Source organism: Mizuhopecten yessoensis, unplaced genomic scaffold (genome assembly GCF_002113885.1).
Source record: "Mizuhopecten yessoensis strain PY_sf001 unplaced genomic scaffold, ASM211388v2 scaffold716267, whole genome shotgun sequence".
Classification (NCBI taxonomy): domain Eukaryota; kingdom Metazoa; phylum Mollusca; class Bivalvia; order Pectinida; family Pectinidae; genus Mizuhopecten; species Mizuhopecten yessoensis.
In genome coordinates this window covers 328,115-342,917 of record NW_018480031.1, presented here as the reverse complement: position 1 = coordinate 342,917, position 14,803 = coordinate 328,115, and the positions used below count along the sequence as shown (strand labels likewise).

The 14,803-nt window shown below is 37.2% G+C and overlaps 1 protein-coding gene across 1 annotated transcript; it reads left to right on the top strand.

The window, feature by feature from the left end:
* The first annotated feature begins 5,190 nt into the window (after positions 1–5,190).
* LOC110442451 (glutamine synthetase-like) lies at positions 5,191–13,140 on the top strand. Its single transcript, XM_021486062.1, has 6 exons — positions 5,191–5,295; positions 7,195–7,376; positions 10,218–10,526; positions 10,733–10,860; positions 11,054–11,253; positions 11,523–13,140. The coding sequence occupies exons 2-6, from the start codon at positions 7,208–7,210 to the stop codon at positions 11,809–11,811; spliced, it is 1,095 nt and encodes a 364-aa protein (XP_021341737.1). The 5' UTR covers positions 5,191–5,295; positions 7,195–7,207; the 3' UTR covers positions 11,812–13,140.
* Positions 13,141–14,803: the final 1,663 nt, after the last annotated feature.

The window sequence follows — 14,803 nt, the reverse complement described above, 5'->3', positions numbered from 1 at the left end:
TAACGACTCTACCACAGACTGTAGACATCATAATGTTACTACCACAGACGGTAGACATCATTACGTTACTACCACAGACTGTAGACATCATAACGCTACTACCACAGACTGTAGACATCGTTACGTTACTACCACAGACTGTAGACATCAGTACGTTACTACCACAGACTGTAGACATCATAACGTTACTACCACAGACTGTAGACATCATTACGTTACTACCACAGACTGTAGACATCATGACGCTTCTACCACGGACTGTAGACTTCATAACGTTACTACCACAGACTGTAGACATCATTACATTACAACCACGGACTGTAAACATCATTACGTTACTAACACAGGCTGTAGACATCATTACGTTACTACCACAGACTGTAGACATCATAACGCTTCTACCACGGACTGTAGACTTCATAACGTTACTACCACAGACTGTAGACATCATAACGTTTCTACCACAGACTGTAGACATCATAACGTTACTACCACAGGCTGTAGACATAATTACATTACTACCACAGACTGTAGACATCATTACGTTCTACCACAGACTGTAGACATCATAACGTTACTACCACAGACTGTAGACATCATTACGTTACTACCACAGACTGTAGACATCATAACATTACTACCACAGACTGTAGACATCATTACATTACTACCACGGAGTGTAGACATCATTACATTACTACCACAGACTGTAGACATCATAACGTTACTACCACAGACTGTAGACATCATTACGTTACTACCACGGACTGTAGACTTCATAACGTTACTACCACAGACTGTAGACATCATCACGTTACTACCGCAGACTGTAGACATCATTACGTTACTACCACAGGCTGTAGACATCATTACGTTACTACCACAGACTGTAGACATCATTACATTACTACCACGGAGTGTAGACATCATTACATTACTACCACAGACTGTAGACATCATAACGTTACTAACACAGACTGTAGACATCATTACGTTACTACCGCAGACTGTAGACATCATTACGTTACTACCACCGACTGTAGACATCATAATGCTACTACCACAGACTGTAGACATCATTACGTTACCACCACAGACTGTAGACATCATTACGTTACTACCACAGACTGTAGACATCATTACGTTACTACCATAGACTGTAGACATCATTACGTTTCTACCACAGGCTGTAGAAATCATTATGTTACTACCACGTGATGTAGACATCATAACGTTACTACCACAGACTGTAGACATCAGTACGTTACTACCATAGACTGTAGACATCATTACATTACTATCACAGACAGTAGACATCATTACGTTACTACCACAGACTGTATACATCATTACGTTACTACCACAGACTGTAGACATCAGTACGTTACTACCACAGACCGTAGACATCATAATGTTACTACCACAGACTGTAGACATCATAACGTTACTACCACAGACTGTATACATCATTACGTTACTATCATTGGGTGTGAACATGTGCTTGAAAACTTGCAAATAATGCCGTCTGTACTGTTAGATGTCTATGCAGTACCTTATAACCACGTGATATATTTCTATACCGGTGAGATGTCGGTCGAGGAACAACACAGCCTCATTGGTCTGCTCATCAGTATATTAGAGATTGATAAAAAAATGGAATTGCGGCCACATTAATACAAAGTTAGTAACACTGTGAGATCAGAGCGTGATGTGATGCACATATGACGTCATAGGTCTCTCATGTAACGTAACTGATGTAGAGCTAATTGTTAAATCATGAATAAAATGTTTATTAAAACGATGGGAAAATATAATATACACATGTTTATAGAAAGTTGGTCAATGTCCAATATCCATGTATGTGTACTGACGTCATCCACCCTGATGTCGCACGAGACAGTCGAGTGTTTGCCTATACAATAACCTGAACCAGGGGTTATCGTCCTGTCCTAGGGCATACGGTCCTCTAATCTCGTTCCGCAGACTAATCTCGTTTCACTGTAGGCCTTGACAGAGCAATGAACTAATGTTATCTAATGTGGGTATTACACCTTAATAGGTTACCACTAGGATAATTTTAGTGTAAATCCTTTTGTAACAAGTATAGCAACAATGGCAGACTGAGGAGTGCTTATATATAAAGGGTGGAACTGGGTTAGGTTATATATAAAGGGGTGGAACTGGGTTAGGTTATATATAGAGAAGCGTCTATGAGATAATAGTAAAATTCCGCACTCCTTATGTATTAGGTTGTACTAATTTGACCCTTCTTTATCTAAATCAGTCTGATCGCACATGCTATACATTTATATCAGGAATCTGTGTCATCTATATATCTATATGTAAAGTCACCGTCCTTATATAGAGATAACAAAGTCAGATATACACTACTATCACAGTAGGTCGGAGAGGACCGTCAAGTCGGACATATCCAGCAGGTCATCGTACACTATCTAGTTAACTAAGAGAGAAAATGTCATCGTAACGTCCCCTTTTCACGCCAATTTCTTGTCCATAATTCATCACCATAGGAACCACATGTGGTGCTAGGACTGCATCGTTCGGAAAAAACTGGCTTCGTCTCCCTTTTATGTGGATGTTCAGGATAACTTTCCTAGTTTATTGACCTTTGATCTGGTACTTTGTTTCTTTTCTCTATACCATAGCAAGATAATTACATAATTACCTGTCTATAATGAGAACGTTTTCTCTATACCATAGCGAGATTATTATATAATTACCTGTCTATGATGAGACCGTTTTCTCTGTACCATAACAAGATAATTATAAAATTACCGGTCTATAATGAGACCGTTTTCTCTGTACCATAACAAGATAATTATAAAATTACCGGTCTATAATGAGACCGTTTTCTCTATACCATAACAAGATAATTATAAAATTACCTGTCTATGATGAGACCGTTTTCTCTATACCATAACAAGATAATTATAAAATTACCTGTCTATAATGAGACCGTTTTCTCTGTACCATAACAAGATAATTATATAATTACCGGTCTATAACAAGACCATTTTCTCTATACCATAACAAGATAATTATAAAATTACCTGTCTATAATGAGACCGTTTTCTCTGTACCATAACAAGATAATTATATAATTACCGGTCTATAACAAGACCATTTTCTCTATACCATAACAAGATAATTATAAAATTACCTGTCTATAATGAGACCGTTTTCTCTGTACCATAACAAGATAATTATATAATTACCTGTCTATAATGAGACCGTTTTCTCTGTACCATAACAAGATAATTATAAAATTACCTGTCTATAATGAGACCGTTTTCTCTATACCATAACAAGATAATTATAAAATTACCTGTCTATAATGAGACCGTTTTCTCTGTACCATAACAAGATAATTATATAATTACCGGTCTATAACAAGACCATTTTCTCTATACCATAACAAGATAATTATAAAATTACCTGTCTATAATGAGACCGTTTTCTCTATACCATAACGAGATTATTATATAATTACCTGTCTATGACGAGATCATTTTCTCTATACCATAACGAGATAATTACCTGTCTATAATGAGATCGTTTTCTCTATACCATAGCGATATAATTATATAATTACCTGTCTGTAACGAGACCGTTTTCTCTATACCATAACGTGATAATTATATAATTACCTGTCTATAATGAGACCGTTTTCTCTATACCATAACGAGATAATTACTTGTCTATAATGAGACCGTTTTCTCTATACCATAGCGAGATAATTATACAATTACCTGTCTATAATGAGACCGTTTTCTCTATACCATAACGAGATAATTACCTGTCTATAATGAGACCGTTTTCTCTGTACCATAACAAGATAATTATATAATTACCTGTCTATAATGAGACCGTTTTCTCTAAACCATAACGAGATAATTATATAATTACCTGTCTATAACGAGACCGTTTTCTATATACCATAACGAGATAATTATATAATAACCTGTCTATAACGAGACCAATTACCTATTATGGATAGTCTTTTGCCCTACACATACTTTATGTAGGTAAATTAAACTTTACACGTGTATATTTATAGGAACATCTAGTGACAAATCATTCAGAAAATCCCCGTGTATTTATAGTGCATTACTAATATGGTATTTTCCGTTGTGCATTACATCTCTCAGTTATTAATAGATAGGTATAGATTTTCGTAATATTTTTTCCATTCGATCTGGGAAAGACTTGAATTGAAGTAAAGGTAACGAGGAGAAATTTGTTTAAACCGACCGAAAAAAAATGCTGCATTGAGGTGTTCGGCGAACTAATAAATAACAGCCTGTTGGCGTGATAAAGCACCTTAATTTAGTAGGAGACAAAACAATGTGTTGTTATAAAAGATTAAAATTCTATCAATATGGTCGTATTAAAGCGAATACCGAGCTAAATATCCCCACTGTAGGGGCTATATATGCCGATACAACTTCCGATTTTGTGTTCCTAACTCGAACATGTGTGTTTTGATCGTATATGTATAAATCGATGCAAACGTGCACATACACACACATACATACATATATAACACACACATATATATATATAGGTATCTGTATACTTGAGAAATATTAAAATAGGCACTATACATATTCGTTATGGAAAATATACAACACGTACCACAACTGTGTGCACCTCCCTGTAAACATTCTTCCAAAAATAACTAGGCTTGCATATATATATAAGTATACCCACGGAATTAGGTTATCTAAGTCCGTGGTATACCCCAGGGAGGTATATATACTTATTATTCCTATATAAGCTAGCTATAGATTCGGTAAAAAGTATAAAGTTTACATGTACGCGATTTTCCTGCAGTGTCAGGGTCACGGTAAATTTTGTTCATATAAAAACGCTTCTGTCACGTGAAAAACACGTGCTGAACCGAAACTATGAAACGAAAGTAGGACAAACACAAATATCTATCCTATGTGGGTCAACACATTCAGATGTTCACGTATATGCAGTATCGTAAAATCATTTTCTATACCCTGTCAAGTCCCTAACGTACGATCTAGCAGGTACAGTATATACTATACGTCCCTGGATCTAGTAAAGTTTTCCCTTTTTCTAACCAATCTCCCGGCACGTGACATCGTTAAGAATAGAATATAGGTCGACCAATGGAAATCGTCACGTGCCAAAAAGAACCAATGAGAGAGGTCTGTTCACGGAGGACTAGTTGATAATACAGCGTGATCTCGCTTTTTCTGCGGGAGAATCTCTTTGACAAGCAACTGAGAGTGACGCTTCTATAAGGTAAGCCCATTTTGATAGATCTCGAACAGATAGTTTTTGATGATATGTTGGTTTGATTTTAGAACGCATATGTGTTTATTAACTGTGCGTCGCTTTATAATCTGTGTCTTCCTTGATATCTGTGAAGTGTACATTTATTGATTTTCCCGAATCAGCTGATTATGTTGAGACGGAGAGCGAGAAGGTGAGGGTCGACTCACACTAGCAAAACACTGGGAAAATTCCCATATTTTCATCGCATTCTTTGGTAAATTGAGTGTCATGGTATCTTGAAACTACTTGTGAACCCGTGAAAGTTTTTAATTGTGTAGAATATATATTAATTACACCGTTTGACAAAATCTTTTCCAACGTTTAAAATATTAACAGCGCCCAATAGATATAATAAATAGTTAATAGTATATGAAAACTATAAGTATTGAATGCAATAAATCAATTTAATGTGTAAAACGGGATTAATAATAACTTCATATATCCAAAACTCTGATGTGCATCTTCACCTACAAGGCAAGCAAGCAAGCTGACTTGTAAAAGTCAACATCTTTTATGTAATAATATGTCAAAAGGTCGACGTAAACGACTACACAAAACCAGAGACGTATATATTACGTAATATATACGTCTCTAACAGTACCGATACAAAATTGTTTTTCCGTTTGCATATATATATAGTGGGCGTTACAAAAAATGATGAACTTTATCTTGTGACGTTTTATGTATGAGGATGGTCAGCTTTAATTTGTTTAATACAAAGAATAAAAAGATAATTACTGATTAGCCAAACCTAATACCCTGTGGACAGTGTCTGTTTCTGTACGGTATCTCCCGTCAAGTTTATTATGATTATTTCTGGGAGCTAAAAAGTCCTGTGATGTAGGGGAAGTAACTCGTATACAAACTATCACTACATATACTTCTACGAAACAGATTTTGTCAGTGAACATATATATAATTATGTTATATATATAATTAACGGAGCAAATATATACACATACTTGTCAACTATATGAAGAGGAAAGGTTTTGCCCTTCAGGTAGTTAGTGATAGCATGCTCAAAATACATGTATACAAGCATGTAATTTACTGGTAAATTGTTGTCAATTTATGTGTATTTAACCATAATGTTAATGAACATGCTACCTTAGTTATTGTGATATAGATGATAAGGTCTATTTTCCAACAGAGCACCACCTTAAACACTTGTTGTAAGTAAAGTGGCCCAGAGTTCATGGTAATTTAATTTATTGCACTTTTTAAAGGCACTCGAGTGCATGGTGCATTCACTGATGAAAAGATTTAAGACATTAAATGATAATACTGAGGTAAATTAAATTTGGGTTAAGTTAAAACTTGTTTCAAGGGATAAAAAAAAATACAACCTTTAATGGATGTTAAAGAAATAGAAATAATAAGTATAATGTTTAAGATGCATAACAAAACCCCTTATACTTGTAAGGTACCACCTGTTAATCAGTATGGGTGTGTGTAATGGTCATCCCTGCATGTCTAACTTCAGCATGCATGAAAAGCTTTATTATTATGAAGGCATGCAGCCATGCACAGCCCCCCCCCCCATCCAATACATTATGTTGAGGTCAAAGGCCAACTTTGATTCAAGGTCAGACAAAACTCAAATATTAAATGGTCAACTTAATATTTAGAAATTCACTGTCTTATTCAAGATTTCACTGCTGAGAGTATCGTAGCTATTACCACGGACTTGGATAATCTATTCTAATTCTGTGCTATTACAGTTGAGAGTTTAAGACCTAGACTTATATTGTTTTGTAATCGTTCCTATAGACTGGATGGTGATCAGTGGACGTTGCCATTTCTGTGGTTAGATAGATATACATGTATGGCACACTAGTATAGGTTTGTTTTCTCTTTTTATTTCAGAATCATTATCATAATGGCCGTGATGAATAATGCCTCCACCGATAAGTTGGTGCTTCAGAAGTACCTTGACCTTGACCTCGGCACAGAACAAGTGATGGCCGAGTACATCTGGATAGACGGTACTAGTGAGGGTATACGAAGCAAGTGTAGAACCTTGGAGACGGAACCAAAGGACCCCAAAGGTAAATGACAGCATGCTTCTTCAGTAAGGTCATGTTGTACTGGACCTTTTAACCTTTAGAATAAACGGGATGTAATGTTCTTTCCAAGTGGCTTGGGATTTAATCGATGTTGTGACATGATATCGTTTCTAGCTTTGGTCAACATGTTGTTGTTTATTAGGCCAGTGTTCTCCCCAGGCTGTTTTTGTAGCATGGCACCATGCTCCTATAATTTCTTGCCATGCTGCTATCCTAGATCTTCTCTGCTATATATTCATAGTAAATCTAAAGATACCATGCTGCTTTGATATTACATAGAGTGCTGCTTTAACAGAAATATTGAAATACCATGCTTCTTTCAAAACAATCTGGGGAGAACACTGTAGGCTGGAGATTGTGATCAGGACCCAGTGTTTGGCCCAGTATATATACCAGTTAGGGCTTCACTCTATAGGTGAACAAGCGCGATAAAGTGTGCTAGCTGCTTATGTTCCAGGTGGGGAGAATATCTACTTGACCTTTGACTTCTCATTGTCAAGCTTAGGAGGCTACCTTTCCATCTTATATAATATTGATATTAGTAGTGTTATGTTGTGGAACAATTTATCAAAAAAAAACTGCTGTCAAGGTGGGCTAAGTGGATGAACGTGGGGTGGGATAGTGTGTGTGCCTTATCAGCTGCTTTGGTTGTTCATTTGTTGAGATGTCCCGGTATATGTATAACATATGTATAACGCTGGCCATGGTGGTCAGTTCGGTATATGTATAAAGCTGGTGGTCAGTTCGTGTAAAGTGTGGACATGCATGTATAGTCATGTCAGCAAGGTAATTGATATAACACGTATGGTAGACACGGAGATTGGCCAGTGAGTGACGAGCAGTGATTCTAAAGGAATTTTCTTATAAACATTATCAATTGTTAAAAAAAAAAAATGATTCTCAATTTCATTTATCAAGATGGTAATAAATTATGTACATTTATTAGCTCGCCGGGTCCGAAGGACCAAGGTGAGCTTATGCTTATGCCATACCTTGGTGTCCGTCGTCCGTCCGTCAACACTTTCTTTAAACGACTTCTTCTTAACCACTAATTGGAATTTAACTAAATTTGTCTGGCATAAAGAGACGAATCCAGTCATGATATCAGAATTGACCTCAGGGTCTGCCCCACTCTTGCAGACTTAATGACTGGGTCATAACTTTGAAACGGTTGAGATCCCCACCCCAAAACTATATATACAAATGCTGGGGAAAAAGAGACAAATGCAGTCATGATATTATAATTGATCCTGGGGTCTGGCCACAACCCTAGGGATCTAATTTCTGAGTCACAGCTTGAAAACAGTTGAGATCCCCACCCCATAACCATACATAAAATTGCTGGGCGTGAAAAGTCTAATACAGATATGCTACGAGGATTGGCCTTGGGGTCTGGCGTATTCCCTTGGATCTCATTTGGAGAATATTTTGCCATGATTACTTAAGATATCCAGGTGAGCGATACAGGCCCTCTGGGCCTCTTGTATTTAATTTGGTAGGCTATTTGCATATAGGAAAGTCCTGTTTTATGTCCTGAAACAATTCAAGAGGCATGTGTATATACAGGGAGGCACAGCTTTGAACAGATAAACAAGTGTTTGGGTCAGTGGGCACTGGTCAACAAGGTCAGTCTGATAAGACAGCTCCAAGCAAGGTATAAACTCCAGCTGACAGGCAGGAATTTTGTGTCAACATAAACTACATCACTATATGAACTCCAGAACACACAGGTTGTAGGTATATATAGGACTTGGAGAGCCACACAAATGTTTACCATTGGAAAATGAAAATGTCGAAAGGACTTCTGTAGGAATTCTATTTCAGTTACTGGTTGGAATTGTACAAAACTTACCACTACTGCAGTAAATAACAAATATCATCTAGAGGATATTTCAGAACACACTAAAAAAAAGAATCCCATGTAGTCTAGAGTCAATCCCACATGCAGTGATTCTCGTATCTAAAAGGTGACTTGAGTTGTGTTTGGATGACTGACAACTCTAACAGTAAGAAATGTATGAAGCTGATGAGGATTTGTCATGGTTGTGTGATTTCAAACCAAATATATAATACAAAAAATGAAAATTAATCATTTGTTGTCGCTCTGTTCGTATTCAAACCGTACCGCCATAACAACCCCACCCATCTGTAGGGTTTCACAATAACAATCCTGCCCAGTGGCTATATAACATAATGACCCTATCATCCAATATGTATAGGCCTAAAGGTTATACATTTAAAACGAGGAAATGCCCAACGAGTCGGTATCAGGCATGCATGCATTCTGTTTTGCTGATGATCTTGGTGTACCTCCTGTAAGTAAAGGTTGTTTTATGTTGATACCCTTGGTATATATATCTCCTGTAAGGTTTGATACCCTTGGTGTACCTCCTGTAAGGTTTGACACCCTTGGTGTACCTCCTGTAAGGTTTGGNGTACCTCCTGTAAGGGTTGATACCCTTGGTGTACCTCCTGTTAGGGTTGATACCCTTGGTGTACCTCCTGTTAGGGTTGATACCCTTGCATTGGTGAACCTCCTGTAAGGGTTGATACCCTTGGTGTACCTCCTGTAAGGGTTGATACCCTTGGTGTTCCTCCTGTAAGGTTTGATACCCTTGGTGTACCTCCTGTAAGGTTTGATAATATTGAATGTACCTCCTGTAAGGTTTGATACCCTTGGTGTACCTCCTGTAAGGTTTGATAATCTTGGTTTACCTCCTGTAAGTGATCATGAGGGTTGCTTCTTTATTTCTCACCTACTGTATGCTGTATAATTAATAAACCTGTTGATTGTCTTAATGCATGTAATATCTGCTGTTTCAGATTGCCCCATTTGGAATTATGATGGGTCAAGTACATACCAGGCCGAGGGCTCCAACTCCGACATGTACCTCCACCCCGTCAGTATATTCAGAGATCCTTTTAGAGGAGGTAAACACAAGCTGGTCCTGTGTGAAGTCTACAAATACAACAAAAAACCTGCAGAAACCAACAGACGGGCAGCCTGTAATACGGTGATGGAGAAGGCCAGGGCATCTATTCCATGGTTTGGTATTGAACAAGAGTACACACTGTTGGACCTGGACGGTCATCCCTTCGGCTGGCCCAAGAATGGATTCCCAGGACCCCAGGGTAAGAATATACATGGCTGTCCGTTATATAATTAGAACTTTTTAACGGGGGAAATCTTAAACTGCAAGACTGTCTTCAAAATTGTTTCATTGGGAAAAAATATCAATATAACTTTCAGACATATTCACTTTTTTGAGTAACTCTTGTGTTGCAATTTGTTTACATATGAGAGATTAGTTTAACTGACGTTATTTTGCCATTGTCAGGACCTTACTACTGTGGAGTAGGTGCCAACAAGGTGTACGGCCGCGACATCATCGAGGCCCACTACCGTGCTTGTCTGTACGCTGGGGTCAAGATTGCTGGCTGTAACGCAGAGGTCATGCCAGCTCAGGTAAATAAAAAGTGTGAAAATGTTAAGCGATATTAAAGCTTTAATTTCAAATTTAATTTTAAGAAGTTGTTTGAGACTACCTTAACAAGATTGAATACAATGCATTTAAAAACAGATTTGTGGAGAAAGGTCTGATGTATGTGATGGTTGTCATTTATACTGTGGTCCCTCATGTGTGTGTTTTGAATTTCAGTGGGAGTTCCAGGTCGGCCCCTGTGAAGGTATACAGATGGGTGACCACCTATGGATGGGACGCTACCTGTTGCATCGTGTAGCTGAAGATTTTGGCGTTGTTGTGACCCTAGACCCCAAACCTATTGAGGGTGATTGGAATGGTGCTGGCGCTCACTGTAACTACAGCACCCTGGAAATGAGGGAGAGTGGAGGCATCAAGTAAGTGTTCCAATCATGGTGGCTATATGTATATAAAGGCGAGTTCTTGAGACTGGAGACTGTTACAGTCCAGCGCTGACAATCCACAAAACTATTTTAAAGACAAAATAATTTGTGTTTGCAAGTGTTCTACATTGTTGTGTAATTGGCCGAGTAATTTTGTGTAACAATAGAATGACTTGTTAATTTTAAATCATTTCAATATTTATAATGTTTATTGGATTGTAAAAATTGAATTTGTTCACAATCTTTGACTTTGTTTTACCTAGGGCTATTGAGGAGAGTATAGAACTACTATCCAAACACCATGTCCGACACATCAAGGCTTATGACCCCAAGGAGGGTAAGGACAACGAGAGGCGCTTGACCGGTCACCATGAGACGTCCAGTATCCATGACTTTTCCGCTGGAGTTGCCAACCGTGGTGCCAGTATCCGTATTCCGAGACAGGTTGCTGAAGATGGATGTGGTTACCTTGAAGACAGACGGCCGTCATCAAATTGTGACCCATATGCTGTCACAGAAGTCATCGTCAGAACGACGGTGTTAAAAGAATAGACTTATAAATAAAGTTTATGAATGGAATGAAATGAACAATTATGCGGGTTTGAGAAAAAGAATGCAAGACTTTGTTGAAATAGAATTTTGTGCAATAACTTTCATCAAGACAAGATAAAGAATACAACAAATATGCCTGGTAAAGATATCTTACTGTTAACACAGACATTGACCTTGTTTGAATTGGCGATACCAGTAGAAAAAATGTTCTTTTCTAGCAGAGGAATGAATTTGTAGTTCTTCCATTTTCGTAACAGCTTGATGATGTGTGTTGTATGGGAATGACAAACTTGATAGAAGTTGGAAGCATGTGACAATACAGTATGACGACTACAGTGTAATATAAAACTAGTTATAGATGGTCTTGAGTTATAGATGGTCTCCAGTGTGAATTGCCACTTCAGTGTTTTGCCCACTTGGTCAGTATGTGAGTTGTCAAACTTTTTAATTCTGTAGGATCTACACAATAATTTTTATTGAGGATAGCTTGCTTTTTGTTAGTTTCTTGTAAACTGTGAAGTAAACATGTTCAAATTGGCTATAATATATGTAGCTATCACATTTTGTTACAGTTTCTTGTAAACTGTGAAGTAAACGTGTTCAAATTGGCTATAATATATGTAGCTATCATAATTTTAAAATCAAAAGCCTCATTTGGCACCTATTTTTACTCGAGTATTGGAATAGTCTGCTAGTAAGGGGAGGTAAGTTATTGAATACACTTTATTGTTCTCACGTGAATCAATGATTTAAATAACTTCAGTAAATCCTTGTGTGTATGAGCAGAATATTTGAAAGGAATATTGAGTGACAGGAGAAATGAGTTTGTAAGAGGTTGTGAATCAAGTAGCCGTTTATAAAATTATGTAGTTTACCACTTCATAGTGTTCCGCAAAGGTTGAAAGATATTTTTGAGAAAACCACATCCGGGTCATCTTGAATGTAAATGTTTTTAACCTTGATACGTGGAGAGAAATGGTTGTATCGTGTTAGGATGTGTGATTATTATACCATTATTGGACCGACATGATCACATCTAACAACCAATACCTGTGTGAACTGTTGAAGTCTTAGTAAGACCGGGACACATAGGATATAATCTGTTTATTATTCTGATACAGAGTGCTTAAGAACCAATATCTTCATATTCACCATCAATACTGTGGAGAGATGAAGAAGCATTCTACATATATTTATGATCACCATTAATCTAGCTGCAATACCTTGGAGCACACACACTTGTACATAGTTATTTTACCATTATTTTCCTTAGAATCTCTTTAACCTGTAAAGGAAACCATACGAGGAAATAAATATGTTATACTTTTATGGAAGTCTTTTGTGTTTTCTGTGCATCGTTCAATCACAAGTTTGGAACTACTGATTTATGGGATGGTGTATAGTGATCAAGGTTTTATATGGCAAGGGGTATCAAAGTTGGTGAATTTATCCGTAAATGACCAACAATTAAGGTCACCGACTTGATGTGTTGAAAACTTCTAGGGAATGACTAGGCCTAGCGTGAAGACGTTCTATTAAAAGCTCCCTACTGGGCAAAGAACTGATTTTTTTATCCAAAATATACAAGGATCAGATTTGTAAATATCATAATGGTCACCATGAAGTTTAGGGTAATGTATTTGGTCTGTAACCTGCTGGGTGGAAGGACTGTCAAGTTTGTTGAAATCGATGACCTTGAACCATATATATACAATCAAATGTGTTGAAACTGGTAAAGACTGACTTTGAACTTGCACCTTGACGGGGTAAATAACCTTTATCTACTTTCAAACTTCATAGGGTTAACTGTATTGAATCTTCAGATGATGGCTACTGAACCATAGGAGGTTTGAGAATCCAAACTAGCTCTGTAAGCCGCACGCTCCAATCTCTCTAGTAAAAACATTTGAAATGAAACCTAGGAATTGGATCAACTGCCTATACAGTATGACATGAAATGTTCGTTGTGTGTAAACATTCGTGGTTGCTGTTGAACCATGAAAATAAATTCAACGAATTTGAATGATACAGGTGTCTACTGTTTGTTAAAATATAGATATCCACGAAGGTTTGTAACACGAAACGATCTAAATGGCACCAAACCACAAAGGAAAGTACCCACGAACATTTCCTGATATACAGTTATACTAGTCCTGTAAAACAAGCTTCGTATGAATCGATTTAGAAGGAACGTACAAAGTACTTTGAACAGAAATCAGAAAATGGGACAAAACCCTTTAAAATTGAATGAATATGTTAATGAGTGTACAAATGGGATTACACAACATCAGCATGGTGATTATATCCATGGAGTTTCCCTATATTTGAATTATAATTTTGTGCAAGGGAATGACGGAGGTCTATAACAGTGGGGTTTAATTTAACAACTCCGGAGAAGTCCAGACTATTCCTTCAGCATAGCAGGAAGATGATATTCTTGATACAATGTAATAACCTAAACGTGTCGTGGAATGCTTCTTCTGGTCGTATTAGGCTCTTCCATTATGTTTCATAAAACTGCAGTTGTCAAAAGTTATAATTACAATGGTATGACCTTTGATCCCTCAACCAGAAGGTTGTGATTCAAGTATTACACAACACTTCCTCTCTGCTTATGTAAACATTATCAGGAGTTACAGGAAAAGCATTACAGTGATCTGACGTTTAATTCTATTGTAACCTAAATACTGCACAATGAGGTTCATGATACACACATGTAAAACTTCATAAGTATCAGACATTCATAATGATTGGAGATTTTACCCCATACTATGACCTTGAGGGTAGGGACCAATGTGTAAAATGATGTCTGGTACTGATAACTTCTTTAAGATAAAATCCAGATAAACTTAATAAAGTTACACAACCCCCGACCTTTAAGGTATGAACCTGAGTATTATGAAACCTTTATCTAGTTTCATTGGGAACGGTTCACTAATTTGACGATATGGTCTAGACAAAGTGTAACAATGCATGCATCAGGGCTATAGCT

What these genes read in the sequence shown, in the direction of transcription:
- LOC110442451 (XM_021486062.1), top strand. Translation starts at nt 7,208, where the DNA reads ATGGCCGTGATGAATAATGCCTCCACCGATAAGTTGGTGCTTCAGAAG. An exon ending in GGAACCAAAGGACCCCAAAG is followed by an intron (nt 7,377 to 10,217) that starts GTAAATGACAGC and finishes CTGCTGTTTCAG; the next exon opens with ATTGCCCCATTTGGAATTAT. An exon ending in CAGAGGTCATGCCAGCTCAG is followed by an intron (nt 10,861 to 11,053) that starts GTAAATAAAAAG and finishes TTTGAATTTCAG; the next exon opens with TGGGAGTTCCAGGTCGGCCC.